The 12,674-nt window shown below is 60.2% G+C and overlaps 1 protein-coding gene across 2 annotated transcripts in view; it reads left to right on the top strand.

Moving 5' to 3' along the window:
* The window catches only part of LOC142923914 (heme A synthase COX15-like), a 33,979-nt gene that overhangs the window by 7,515 nt on the left and 13,790 nt on the right, over positions 1-12,674 (top strand). For both annotated transcript variants that reach the window (XM_076064916.1, XM_076064915.1), the window contains exons 4-5: positions 947-1,069; positions 9,412-9,612. In XM_076064916.1, coding sequence (XP_075921031.1) covers positions 947-1,069; positions 9,412-9,612 — 324 coding nt within the window. The remainder of the gene's footprint in view (positions 1-946; positions 1,070-9,411; positions 9,613-12,674) is intronic.

Below are 12,674 nucleotides of genomic sequence, written 5' to 3'. Positions count from 1 at the left end.
ATTCCCGCTCAAGGCCAACACCAGTGACGATTATCAGAACCGGTCCCGGGCCTCCCCTAGGTCGACTCAGCCTCAAATGAGTACCTGGTGCGGTGTGTAAACATCGCCACTAGGGAGACAAAGGCGGTCGGGCGTGGTGCTGGCCACCCACCCCCTCGTGTACCGTTCCGGCCTTCATAGGTGCTCGCTAACAGCACTTGCCCCTACAGTCTGTTAAGGCTATATGGGGGATCTTTGATCTTTGTTTGTACCTGTGTGTGTGTCTATGTGTGTGTGTGTCTCTGTGTGTGTCTGTGTGTGTGTGTGTCTGTGTGTGTGTGTGTCTGTGTGTGTGTGTCTCTGTGTGTGTGTCTATGTGTGTCTATGTGTGTGTCTCTCTGTGTGTGTGTCTATGTGTATGTGTGTCTATGTGTGTGTGTGTAGACTAACAGAGTCTGGGCTGTCGATGGTGGAGTGGTCTCTCATTAAAGAGATGTGTGGGTGTGTGTGTGTGTCTGTGTGTGTGTATGTGTGTATGTCTGTGTGTGTGTCTGTGTGTGTGTCTGTGTGTGTGTGTGTGTCTATGTGTGTGTGTCTATGTGTGTGTGTCTATGTGTGTGTGTCGATCTACAGACTTACAGAGTCTGGGCTGTCGATGGTGGAGTGGTCTCTCATTAAAGAGATGTGTGGGTGTGTGTCTGTGTGTGTGTATGTGTCTATGTGTGTGTCTATGTGTGTGTATGTGTGTCTATGTGTGTGTGTCTATGTGTCTATGTGTGTGTGTGTAGACTAACAGAGTCTGGGCTGTCGATGGTGGAGTGGTCTCTCATTAAAGAGATGTGTGTGTGTCTGTCTGTGTGTTTGTCTATGTGTGTGTGTGTCTGTGTGTGTGTCTGTGTGTGTGTCTGCGTGTGTGTCTCTGTGTGTGTGTCTGCGTGTGTGTCTATGTGTGTGTGTCGATCTACAGACTTACAGAGTCTGGGCTGTCGATGGTGGAGTGGTCTCTCATTAAAGAGATGAAACCGCCCCGGAGCCAATCCGAGTGGGAGGACGAATTTGCTAAATACCAGCAGTACCCAGAGTATAAAGTGTACGTACCACACTGATACACACACACACAGATACACACACATACACACAGACACACACACACAGATACACAACAACAACAACAACCGCCATTCGCCACTAAGTGGCGGTGACGTCACCACGACGCTTGTGCCAGGCTATGTGCACCGTGAGGCCACGTGAAGTGTTGAACGCCCGCTGGCAGGAGGTCACTGGGCAGACCCAGGTGCCACGGGTCGACTGACTGAGATGACTGGCTGATGCACCACCTGTGCCCCCTACTGTGCCAACCTGCTGTGCTTTAGCCACCCGGCGTTCCGCTCGTTGTTGTGAGCGTCGCTCCTCCGCCCTCCGTTGTTGTTGGAGGGCGACTGCCTCCAACTGCCCAGTAGCATCCTTCACGAGCCTCCTCCACAGAGGCCGTTCTTGACACCGCTGGTACCAGTCATCGGCAAGTCCACTCAGCTCCACGTCCTCCTGTACCACATCACTCCATCTCTTCTCTAGCCCGTGCCGCGCCCGCTTAGCCCCCTCAATCCGGCCAAACAAAAGCTGTTTCGGCATGCGGTGGCTGGGCATGCGGGCTACATGACCCAGCCATCGCAGCCTTGCCTGCCGGAGGAGCTCACCGATGGGACCCTGCCCAGATCTTTCAAGGATTTGTGAGCTCCTCACACAATCCAGTCTGGTTAAACCCAGGATGGATCGTAGGCAGGCCAGCCTAAATGTTTCTAACCGGCGAAGATGTTCCACCAGGGGGGTCCACGTTTCGCAAGCGTAGAGAAGGGAGGGAATGACCGTGGCCGAGAAGACCTGAAGCTTAGTGCGGAGCGACAGACCAGGTAGCTTCCACACAGCGTTACGCAACCGATGAAAAGATATTGCCGCTCGACTGATTCGGAGTGAGACCTCTGCTGTTAAACTGGAGCCAGTCATAAGCACACTGCCCAGGTATGGGAAACTCTCCACTCTCTCCACAACTGCCCCATCACCGATTGGGAGTTGTGGGGGTGGAGTGTCCGATGGTACAAAATACCCAGGCAGGTGCTTAGTTTTGGTGGGGCTGATGGTAAGGCCCCACCTCTTAGTGGCACGCTCCAGTCTCAGCAGCAGCGTCTCCAACTCCTCCTCTGACTGAGCAGCTATTACCAAATCATCAGCATACATAACGTGGTTGAGCAATAGGGAACCATCCCTTGACCGCACCCGGGCATCGATTAGCCTCCCATTATATCTGTACCATATGGAGATTCCCCCGGTACAGCTATTGAAGGCTTCACGAACTACGTGGTCAAAATAGATGTTAAATAATGTGGGAGCCAGAGGACATCCCTGTCGCACCCCAAGGTGTACAGGGAATGGCTCTGACTCCCGGCCACGTAGTTTTACCCGGGCCCGCTCACCATCATGAAGGTCCTTAATGATCGTGAGCAGAGGGTCAGGTACTCCAAAAGCACGAAGAACAACCCAGAGCCCAGGCCTACTGATGGTATCATAGGCCTTGACCAGGTCAATAAAGCAGAGATGTAGGTCTTGTTGGAATTCCCTACACCTCTGCTGTAGCAGACGGACAGAAAATATGGCATCTGTGCAGGACCGCCCTTTCCTGAAACCGCATTGGGGCTCCGCAAGCCTCTCCTCAGCGTGCCTGCCAAGGCGATGCTGAATAATCCTTGCCAGGACCTTTCCCGGCACACTGAGGAGTGAGATGCCCCTGTAGTTGTTACAGTCTGTGCGGTCCCCCTTCTTAAAAAGGGGGACCACCAGGGCATCCTTCCAATCCTGCGGAACCCGTCCAGTGGTCCAGACTGTTGTTATGATGTCATATAGGGCAGTCTGTGCACAAACGCCACCCTCCCTCAGCATTTCGCTTGGGAGATCATCTCTGCCCGCTGCCTTTCCTGGTCTCAGACTCCGGATCGCCTTCAATACTTCCGCAACAGATGGCACCTCAGCCAGCCACTCACAGGGGGTGACTTCATCCAATATTTGAGGCACCGCAGCCTCAGCAGGGTCATCCTCACTTTGTGCCACGATGTTTTCCTGGCTGAGGGATTTTCCCTCCCCCAGGACCTCACAGAAATGCTCAGCAAATCTGCGAACCTGTTCCTGGGGGTCGGAAATTGGATCACCGTTTTTTCCCCTAATGATGGTAATAGGTGTGGCGCTGCAGGTTACTTTTTTGATGGAGTTAAATAGAGATTTGTGATCACGGGCCACTGAGGCAGACTCCATCTCCTCAGCAACCCGCGACCACCACCCATCCTTGCAGCGCCTCACGGCTCTCCGAACCTCCGAGCGAAGGCTGCGGTAAGCCTCCTCATTCTCTGACGTGGGATTCTGTAGCCGATGACAGTGGGCCTGTCGCTTTTTCTCAACCATCCTGAACAACTCCTCTGTCAGCCAGGGTGTCTGGGGAGGTCTGGACCGCGTACCCAAAGCAGCCATTGCAGCTGCATGAGTCACAGTCCTAAACCTCGCCCATTTACCCTCGACATCAGGAGGAGTCGGGGACGATGCCAATCCCAGCCGCAAGCGATGATGAAATTCTCGCTTGCAACTTTCATCAGATAACTGAGACCAGGCCACTTTAGGTTGGAATGGGGTCCTGGGTGTACACCCACCACCGGAGTGGAAGAATGGCAGGCGCATCTTACAGATGACTAGTCGATGGTCAGAGGGCAGATCAGCTCCACGGTAGGTCCTGGTGTCAAGGACATGGGCTCGCATTCGCTGGTCCGTCACTATGTAGTCCAGCAGATGTTCTTGCTTGGACCCGGCATGCATCCATGATGTTGTGTGGATGCGCCGATGCCGGAACAGCGTGTTGGTAATTACAAGCCCATGGGCTGCACAAAAATCTAGCAGCCTCCTACCGTTGTTATTGAGCTGATCTGGCCCATGCCCTCCAATCACTCCAGACCAGGTGCCAGTATCATGACCAACTCGGGCATTGAAGTCACCCAACATGATGACTCTATCCCGAGGGGCCACTTTAGCCAGCACCTGTGACAGGAGGTCATAGAAGGCATCTGACTCATCGGCTTTGCCTGCATCCCTCCACGGATGTTCATCTTCGGTGGGGGCATAAGTAACCACGACCACCATTCCTCGCCTCCGGTTGATGGGAAGGCGAGCCCAAAGTAGCCTGGGGCTTACAGCTTCCCACACCTCACCGCCACGCTCCCACGCCCCCTTCATTCTTTTGTTCAAAAGAAGACCCACACCCTGTTGTTTGGCAGTCTGCTGCCCCGAGTAGAGGACTGTCCACCCCTCATGGTGGCAGGAGCCAGAGCCGGTCCACCGGACCTCCTGAATGCCGCATAGATCCAGGCGGTACCGGTCCAGCTCCCGACAGAGGAGTGGCAGCCTCTCCTCTGCAGTGAGCGTTCGAACATTCCACGTGGCCACCCGTAGTGGCTTTTCGTTGTTTCTGGAGTAGCCCCGAGGGTAGGTATTCAATCTCCTGGCTCCGCCAATTGGGGTTTGGCCAGGAGACGTCATAGACGCCTGGCCCCCCGGGGCCTCCGGCACAAGCTTAGTTGTTACATATTTCAGTTTAATTCGTGGTTTCGTGTTAATTAATTGAAGGTGAAGGGGTTACCAGCCCCTCGCACCCGTCCAGAGCCCCCGTTTAGCCCCTGTGGTGGACACATATGCCATGAGGGGAGGAGCCAATCAAAATTGGATCTCCCCCCACAGCGCTGTCCACGACAGAGTTGCCCGTCCGGCACCGCGAGGAGGTAGGGGGTTGTTTTGCCGGACTACACACACACAGATACACACACATACACACAGACACACACACACACAGATACACACACACACAGATACACACACAGATACACACACAGATACACACACATACACACAGACACACACACACACAGATACACACACACACAGATACACACACAGATACACACACAGACACAGAGATACACACAGAGACACATACAGATACACAGGTACACATACAGATACACATACAGATACACACAGATACACAGAGATATACACACACAGATAATCTCCCCATGTCTCTCCTCCTGTCTCCCCGTGTCTCCGTGTCTGTCTCCCCGTGTCTCTCCCCCTGTATCCCCGTGTCTCTCCCCGTGTCTCCCCGTGTCTGTCTCCCCGTGCCTCTCCCCGTGTCTCTCCCCCTGTCTCCCCGTGTCTCTCCCCGCGTCTCTCCCCCTGTCTCCCCGTGTCTCTCCCCCTGTCTCCCGTGTCTCTCCCCCTGTCTCTCCCTGTCTCCCCGTGTCTCTGTGTCCACACAGACAATGACCCTGTCTCCCCCTGTCTCCCCGTGTCTCCCTGTGTCTCCCCGTGTCTCTCCCCCTGTCTCCCCGTGTCTCTCCCCCTGTCTCCCCCTGTCTCTCCCCCTGTCTCCCCGTGTCTCGCCCTGTCTCCCCGTGTCTCCCCGTGTCTCCCCCCGTGTCTCCCCGTGTCTCCCCGTGTCTCCCCCTGTCTCCCCCTGTCTCCCCGTGTCTCCCCGTGTCTCCCCCTGTCTCCCCGTGTCTCCCCCTGTCTCTCCCCCTGTCTCCCCGTGTCTCTCCCCCTGTCTCCCCGTGTCTCTCCCCCTGTCTCCCCGTGTCTCTCCCCCTGTCTCCCCGTGTCTCTCCCCGTGTCTCTCCCCCTGTCTCCCCGTGTCTCTCCCCGTGTCTCTCCCCCTGTCTCCCTGTGTCTCTCCCCCTGTCTCCCCGTGTCTCTCCCCCTGTCTCCCCGTGTCTCTCCCCCTGTCTCCCCGTGTCTCTCCCCCTGTCTCCCCGTGTCTCTCCCCGTGTCTCCCCGTGTCTCTCCCCCTGTCTCACCCTGTCTCCCCGTGTCTCTCCCCCTGTCTCCCCGTGTCTCTCCCCCTGTCTCCCCGTGTCTCTCCCCCTGTCTCCCCGTGTCTCTCCCCCTGTCTCCCCGTGTCTCTCCCCCTGTCTCCCCGTGTCTCTCCCCCTGTCTCCCCGTGTCTCTCCCCGTGTCTCTCCCCCTGTCTCCCCGTGTCTCCCCGTGTCTCTCCCCCTGTCTCACCCTGTCTCCCCGTGTCTCTCCCCCTGTCTCCCCGTGTCTCTCCCCCTGTCTCCCCGTGTCTCTCCCCGTGTCTCTCCCCCTGTCTCCCCGTGTCTCTCCCCCTGTCTCCCCGTGTCTCTCCCCGTGTCTCCCCGTGTCTCTCCCCCTGTCTCACCCTGTCTCCCCGTGTCTCTCCCCCTGTCTCCCTGTGTCTCTCCCCGTGTCTCTCCCCCTGTCTCCCCGTGTCTCTCCCCCTGTCTCCCCGTGTCTCTCCCCGTGTCTCTCCCCCTGTCTCCCCGTGTCTCTCCCCCTGTCTCCCCGTGTCTCTCCCCGTGTCTCCCCGTGTCTCTCCCCCTGTCTCACCCTGTCTCACCCTGTCTCCCCGTGTCTCTCCCCCTGTCTCCCCGTGTCTCTCCCCCTGTCTCCCCGTGTCTCTCCCCGTGTCTCTCCCCCTGTCTCTCCCTGTCTCTCCCCCTGTCTCCCCGTGTCTCTCCCCCTGTCTCCCCGTGTCTCTCCCCCTGTCTCCCCGTGTCTCTCCCCCTGTCTCCCCGTGTCTCTCCCCCTGTCTCCCCGTGTCTCTCCCCCTGTCTCCCTGTGTCTCTCCCCGTGTCTCTCCCCCTGTCTCCCCGTGTCTCTCCCCCTGTCTCCCCGTGTCTCTCCCCGTGTCTCTCCCCCTGTCTCCCCGTGTCTCTCCCCCTGTCTCCCCGTGTCTCTCCCCGTGTCTCCCCGTGTCTCTCCCCCTGTCTCACCCTGTCTCACCCTGTCTCCCCGTGTCTCTCCCCCTGTCTCCCCGTGTCTCTCCCCCTGTCTCCCCGTGTCTCTCCCCGTGTCTCTCCCCCTGTCTCCCCCTGTCTCTCCCCCTGTCTCCCCGTGTCTCTCCCCCTGTCTCCCCGTGTCTCTCCCCGTGTCTCTCCCCCTGTCTCCCCGTGTCTCTCCCCCTGTCTCCCCGTGTCTCTCCCCCTGTCTCCCCGTGTCTCTCCCCCTGTCTCCCCGTGTCTCTCCCCCTGTCTCTCCGTGTCTCTCCCCCTGTCTCCCCGTGTCTCTCTCCCTGTCTCCCCGTGTCTCTCCCCCTGTCTCTCCCCCTGTCTCCCCGTGTCTCTCCCCGTGTCTCTCCCCCTGTCTCCCCGTGTCTCTCCCCCTGTCTCCCGTGTCTCTCCCCCTGTCTCCCCGTGTCTCCCCGTGTCTCCCCGTGTCTCTCCCCCTGTCTCCCCGTGTCTCTCCCCCTGTCTCCCCGTGTCTCTCCCCCTGTCTCCCCGTGTCTCTCCCCCTGTCTCCCCGTGTCTCTCCCCCTGTCTCTCCGTGTCTCTCCCCCTGTCTCCCCGTGTCTCTCTCCCTGTCTCCCCGTGTCTCTCCCCCTGTCTCTCCCCCTGTCTCCCCGTGTCTCTCCCCGTGTCTCTCCCCCTGTCTCCCCGTGTCTCTCCCCCTGTCTCCCCGTGTCTCTCCCCCTGTCTCCCCGTGTCTCCCCGTGTCTCCCCGTGTCTCTCCCCCTGTCTCCCCGTGTCTCTCCCCCTGTCTCCCCGTGTCTCTGCGTCCACACAGACAATGACCCTGTCTCCCCGCGTGTGTCTCCCCCTGTCTCCCCGTGTCTTCCCGTGTCTCTCCCCTGTCTCCCCGCGTGTCTCTCCCCCTGTCTCTCCGTGTCTCTCCCCCTGTCTCCCCGTGTCTCTCTCCCTGTCTCCCCGTGTCTCTCCCCCTGTCTCTCCCCCTGTCTCCCCGTGTCTCTCCCCGTGTCTCTCCCCCTGTCTCCCCGTGTCTCTCCCCCTGTCTCCCCGTGTCTCTCCCCCTGTCTCCCCGTGTCTCCCCGTGTCTCCCCGTGTCTCTCCCCCTGTCTCTCCCCCTGTCTCCCCGTGTCTCTCCCCGTGTCTCTCCCCCTGTCTCCCCGTGTCTCTCCCCCTGTCTCCCCGTGTCTCTCCCCCTGTCTCCCCGTGTCTCTCCCCCTGTCTCCCCGTGTCTCCCCGTGTCTCCCCGTGTCTCTCCCCCTGTCTCCCCGTGTCTCTCCCCGTGTCTCCCCGTGTCTCTCTCCCTGTCTCCCCGCGTGTGTCTCCCCCTGTCTCCCCGTGTCTTCCCGTGTCTCTCCCCTGTCTCCCCGCGTGTCTCTCCCCCTGTCTCTCCGTGTCTCTCCCCCTGTCTCCCCGTGTCTCTCTCCCTGTCTCCCCGTGTCTCTCCCCCTGTCTCTCCCCCTGTCTCCCCGTGTCTCTCCCCGTGTCTCTCCCCCTGTCTCCCCGTGTCTCTCCCCCTGTCTCCCCGTGTCTCTCCCCCTGTCTCCCCGTGTCTCTCCCCCTGTCGCCCCGTGTCTCTCCCCCTGTCTCCCCGTGTCTCTCCCCCTGTCTCCCCGTGTCTCTGCGTCCACACAGACAATGACCCTGTCTCCCCGCGTGTGTCTCCCTGTGTGTCTCCCCGTGTCTCCCCGTGTCTCTCCCCCTGTCTCCCCTCGTGTCTCCCCGTGTCTCTGTGTCCACGCAGACTCAACAGGGACATGACCCTGTCTCCCCGTGTCTCTCCCCCTGTCTCTCCCCCTGTCTCCCCGTGTCTCCCCGTGTCTCTGTGTCCACACAGACAATGACCCTGTCTCCCCGCGTGTGTCTCCCCGCGTGTGTCTCCGCGTGTCTCCCCGTGTCTCCCCGTGTCTCTGTGTCCACACAGACAATGACCGTGTCTCCCCGTGTCTCCCCTCCCCGTGTCTCCCCGCCCCGTGTCTCCCCGTGTCTCTGCGTCCACGCAGACTCAACAGGGACATGACCCTGTCTCCCCCTGTCTCCCCGTGTCTCTCACCCTGTCTCCCCGTGTCTCCCCGTGTCTCTGCGTCCACACAGACAATGACCCTGTCTCCCCGCGTGTGTCTCCCCCTGTCTCCCCGTGTCTCTCCCCCTGTCTCCCCCTGTCTCCCCGTGTCTCCCCGTGTCTCTCCCCCTGTCTCCCCGCGTGTCTCCCCCCGTGTCTCCCCGTGTCTCTGCGTCCACACAGACAATGACCCTGTCTCCCCGCGTGTGTCTCCCCCTGTCTCCCCGTGTCTCTCCCCATGTCTCCCCGCGTGTGTCTCCCCCTGTCTCCCCGTGTCTCTCCCCCTGTCTCCCCGCGTGTCTCCCCCCGTGTCTCCCCGTGTCTCTGCGTCCACGCAGACAATGACCGTGTCTCCCCGCGTGTGTCTCCCCCTGTCTCCCCGTGTCTTCCCGTGTCTCTCCCCCTGTCTCCCCGTGTCTCCCCGCGTGTCTCTCCCCGTGTCTCTCCCCGTGTCTCTCCCCGTGTCTCTCCCCGTGTCTCCCCGTGTCTCTGTGTCCACACAGACAATGACCGTGTCTCCCCGTGTCTCCCCTCCCCGTGTCTCCCCGCCCCGTGTCTCCCCGTGTCTCTGCGTCCACGCAGACTCAACAGGGACATGACCCTGTCTCAGTTCAAGCTCATCTGGTTCATGGAGTTCACTCACAGGATGTGGGGTCGTGGCGTTGGCCTCTGCTACCTCCTGCCAGCCGCGGCCTTCTGGGCCCGTGGGTGGCTGTCGGGGCCGATGAAGAGGCGCGTGGTGGGCATGGGGGCACTCGTGTGCTGCCAGGGCCTACTAGGATGGTGGGTGGGTGGGTGGGTGAGTGGGTGGGTGGGTGGGTGAGTGAGTGGGTAGGTGAGTGGGTGAGTGAGTGGGTGGGTGGGTGGGTGAGTGGGTGAGTGGGTGAGTGGGTGGGTGAGTGAGTGGGTGAGTGTGTGGGTGAGTGGGTGGGTGGGTGAGTGGGTGGGTGGGTGGGTGAGTGAGTGGGTGAGTGAGTGAGTGGGTGGGTAAGTGAGTGAGTGAGTGGGTGGGTGGGTGAGTGAGTGGGTGGGTGGGTGGGTGAGTGTGTGGGTGAGTGGGTGGGTGAGTGAGTGGGTGGGTGGGTGGGTGGAGTGGGTGGGTGGGTGAGTGTGTGGGTGAGTGGGTGGGTGGGTGAGTGAGTGGGTGAGTGAGTGAGTGAGTGGGTGGGTGAGTGAGTGAGTGGGTGAGTGAGTGGGTGGGTGGGTGAGTGGGTGGGTGGGTGGGTGAGTGAGTGAGTGAGTGGGTGAGTGAGTGGGTGGGTGGGTGGGTGAGTGGGTGGGTGAGTGAGTGGGTGGGTGGGTGAGTGAGTGAGTGGGTGAGTGAGTGGGTGAGTGAGTGAGTGGGTGAGTAAGTGGGTGGGTGAGTGAGTGAGTGGGTGAGTGAGTGAGTGGGTGGGTGGGTGGGTGAGTGAGTGAGTGAGTGGGTGGGTGGGTGAGTGAGTGAGTGGGTGGGTGGGTGAGTGGTTGGGTTAGTGAGTGAGTGAGTGGGTGAGTGAGTGAGTGAGTGGGTGGGTGAGTGAGTGGGTGGGTGGGTGGGTGAGTGAGTCAGTGGGTGGGTGGGTGGGTGAGTGGGTGGGTGAGTGGGTGGGTGCGTGAGTGGGTGGTTGAGTGAGTGGGTGGGTGAGTGAGTGAGTGGGTGAGTGAGTGAGTGGGTGAGTGGGTGAGTGAGTGAGTGAGTGGGTGGGTGGGTGAGTGAGTGAGTGGGTGAGTGAGTGAGTGGGTGAGTGGGTGAGTGAGTGAGTGAGTGGGTGGGTGGGTGAGTGGTTGGGTTAGTGAGTGAGTGGGTGAGTGAGTGGGTGAGTGAGTGAGTGAGTGGGTGGGTGGGTGGGTCAGTGAGTGAGTGAGTGGGTGAGTGAGTGAGTGGGTGGGTGAGTGAGTGGGTGAGTGAGTGGGTGGGTGAGAGTGGGTGGGTGAGTGAGTGGGTGAGTGAGTGAGTGGGTGGGTGGGTGAGTGAGTGGGTGGGTGGGTGAGTGGGTGAGTGAGTGAGTGAGTGGGTGGGTGGGTGGGTGAGTGGGTGAGTGAGTGAGTGGGTGAGTGAGTGAGTGGGTGAGTGAGTGAGTGAGTGGGTGAGTGAGTGACTGAGTGGGTGGGTGGGTGGGTGAGTAAGTGAGTGGATGGGTGGGTGAGTGAGTGAGTGAGTGGGTGGGTGGGTGAGTGGTTGGGTTAGTGAGTGAGTGAGTGGGTGAGTGAGTGAGTGAGTGGGTGGGTGAGTGAGTGGGTGGGTGGGTGGGTGAGTGAGTCAGTGGGTGGGTGGGTGGGTGGGTGGGTGGGTGAGTGAGTGGGTGGGTGGGTGAGTGAGTGAGTGGGTGGGTGGGTGAGTGGTGAGTGGGTGAGTGGGTGGGTGAGTGAGTGGGTGAGTGGGTGGGTGGGTGAGTGAGTGAGTGGGTGGGTGAGTGAGTGGGTGGGTGAGTGGGTGAGTGAGTGGGTGGGTGAGTGGGTGAGTGAATGAGTGGGTGGGTGAGTGGGTGGGTGAGTGAGTGAGTGAGTGGGTGGGTGGGTGAGTGAGTGGGTGGGTGGGTGAGTGGGTGGGTGAGTGAGTGGGTGGGTGGGTGAGTGAGTGGGTGAGTGAGTGGGTGGGTGGGTGAGTGAGTGGGTGGGTGAGTGAGTGAGTGGGTGGGTGAGTGAGTGGGTGGGTGAGTGAGTGAGTGAGTGGGTGAGTGAGTGGGTGGGTGGGTGAGTGAGTGGGTGAGTGAGTGAGTGGGTGAGTGGGTGGGTGAGTGAGTGAGTGGGTGGGTGGGTGAGTGAGTGAGTGAGTGGGTGAGTGAGTGGGTGAGTGAGTGAGTGGGTGGGTGAGTGAGTGAGTGGGTGAGTGGGTGGGTGGGTGAGTGAGTGGGTGAGTGAGTGGGTGGGTGGGTGAGTGGGTGGGTGGGTGGGTGAGTGAGTGAGTGAGTGGGTGAGTGAGTGGGTGGGTGGGTGGGTGAGTGGGTGGGTGAGTGAGTGGGTGGGTGGGTGAGTGAGTGAGTGGGTGAGTGAGTGGGTGAGTGAGTGAGTGGGTGAGTAAGTGGGTGGGTGAGTGAGTGAGTGGGTGAGTGAGTGAGTGGGTGGGTGGGTGGGTGAGTGAGTGGGTGGGTGGGTGGGTGAGTGAGTGAGTGGGTGGGTGGGTGAGTGGTTGGGTTAGTGAGTGAGTGAGTGAGTGGGTGAGTGAGTGAGTGAGTGGGTGGGTGAGTGAGTGGGTGGGTGGGTGGGTGAGTGAGTCAGTGGGTGGGTGGGTGGGTGAGTGGGTGGGTGAGTGGGTGGGTGCGTGAGTGGGTGGTTGAGTGAGTGGGTGGGTGAGTGAGTGAGTGGGTGAGTGAGTGAGTGGGTGAGTGGGTGAGTGAGTGAGTGAGTGGGTGGGTGGGTGAGTGAGTGAGTGGGTGAGTGAGTGAGTGAGTGGGTGAGTGGGTGAGTGAGTGAGTGAGTGGGTGGGTGGGTGAGTGGTTGGGTTAGTGAGTGAGTGGGTGAGTGAGTGGGTGAGTGAGTGAGTGAGTGGGTGGGTGGGTGGGTCAGTGAGTGAGTGAGTGGGTGAGTGAGTGAGTGGGTGGGTGAGTGAGTGGGTGAGTGAGTGGGTGGGTGAGAGTGGGTGGGTGAGTGAGTGGGTGAGTGAGTGAGTGGGTGGGTGGGTGAGTGAGTGGGTGGGTGGGTGAGTGGGTGAGTGAGTGAGTGAGTGGGTGGGTGGGTGGGTGAGTGGGTGAGTGAGTGAGTGGGTGAGTGAGTGAGTGGGTGAGTGAGTGAGTGAGTGGGTGAGTGAGTGACTGAGTGGGTGGGTGGGTGGGTGAGTAAGTGAGTGGATGGGTGGGTGAGTGAGTGAGTGAGTGAGTGGGTGGGTGGGTGAGTGGTTGGGTTAGTGAGTGAGTGAGTGAGTGGGT

This window comes from Petromyzon marinus, unplaced genomic scaffold, assembly GCF_048934315.1.
Source record: "Petromyzon marinus isolate PM22_M1 ecotype Great Lakes invasive population unplaced genomic scaffold, UKy_Petmar_22M1.pri1.0 PM_Scaffold_89, whole genome shotgun sequence".
In the NCBI taxonomy this organism is placed as follows: Eukaryota; Metazoa; Chordata; class Hyperoartia; order Petromyzontiformes; family Petromyzontidae; genus Petromyzon; species Petromyzon marinus.
Note: the sequence above shows the minus strand (reverse complement) of the source record. Positions and strands in the feature narration are given on the sequence as shown.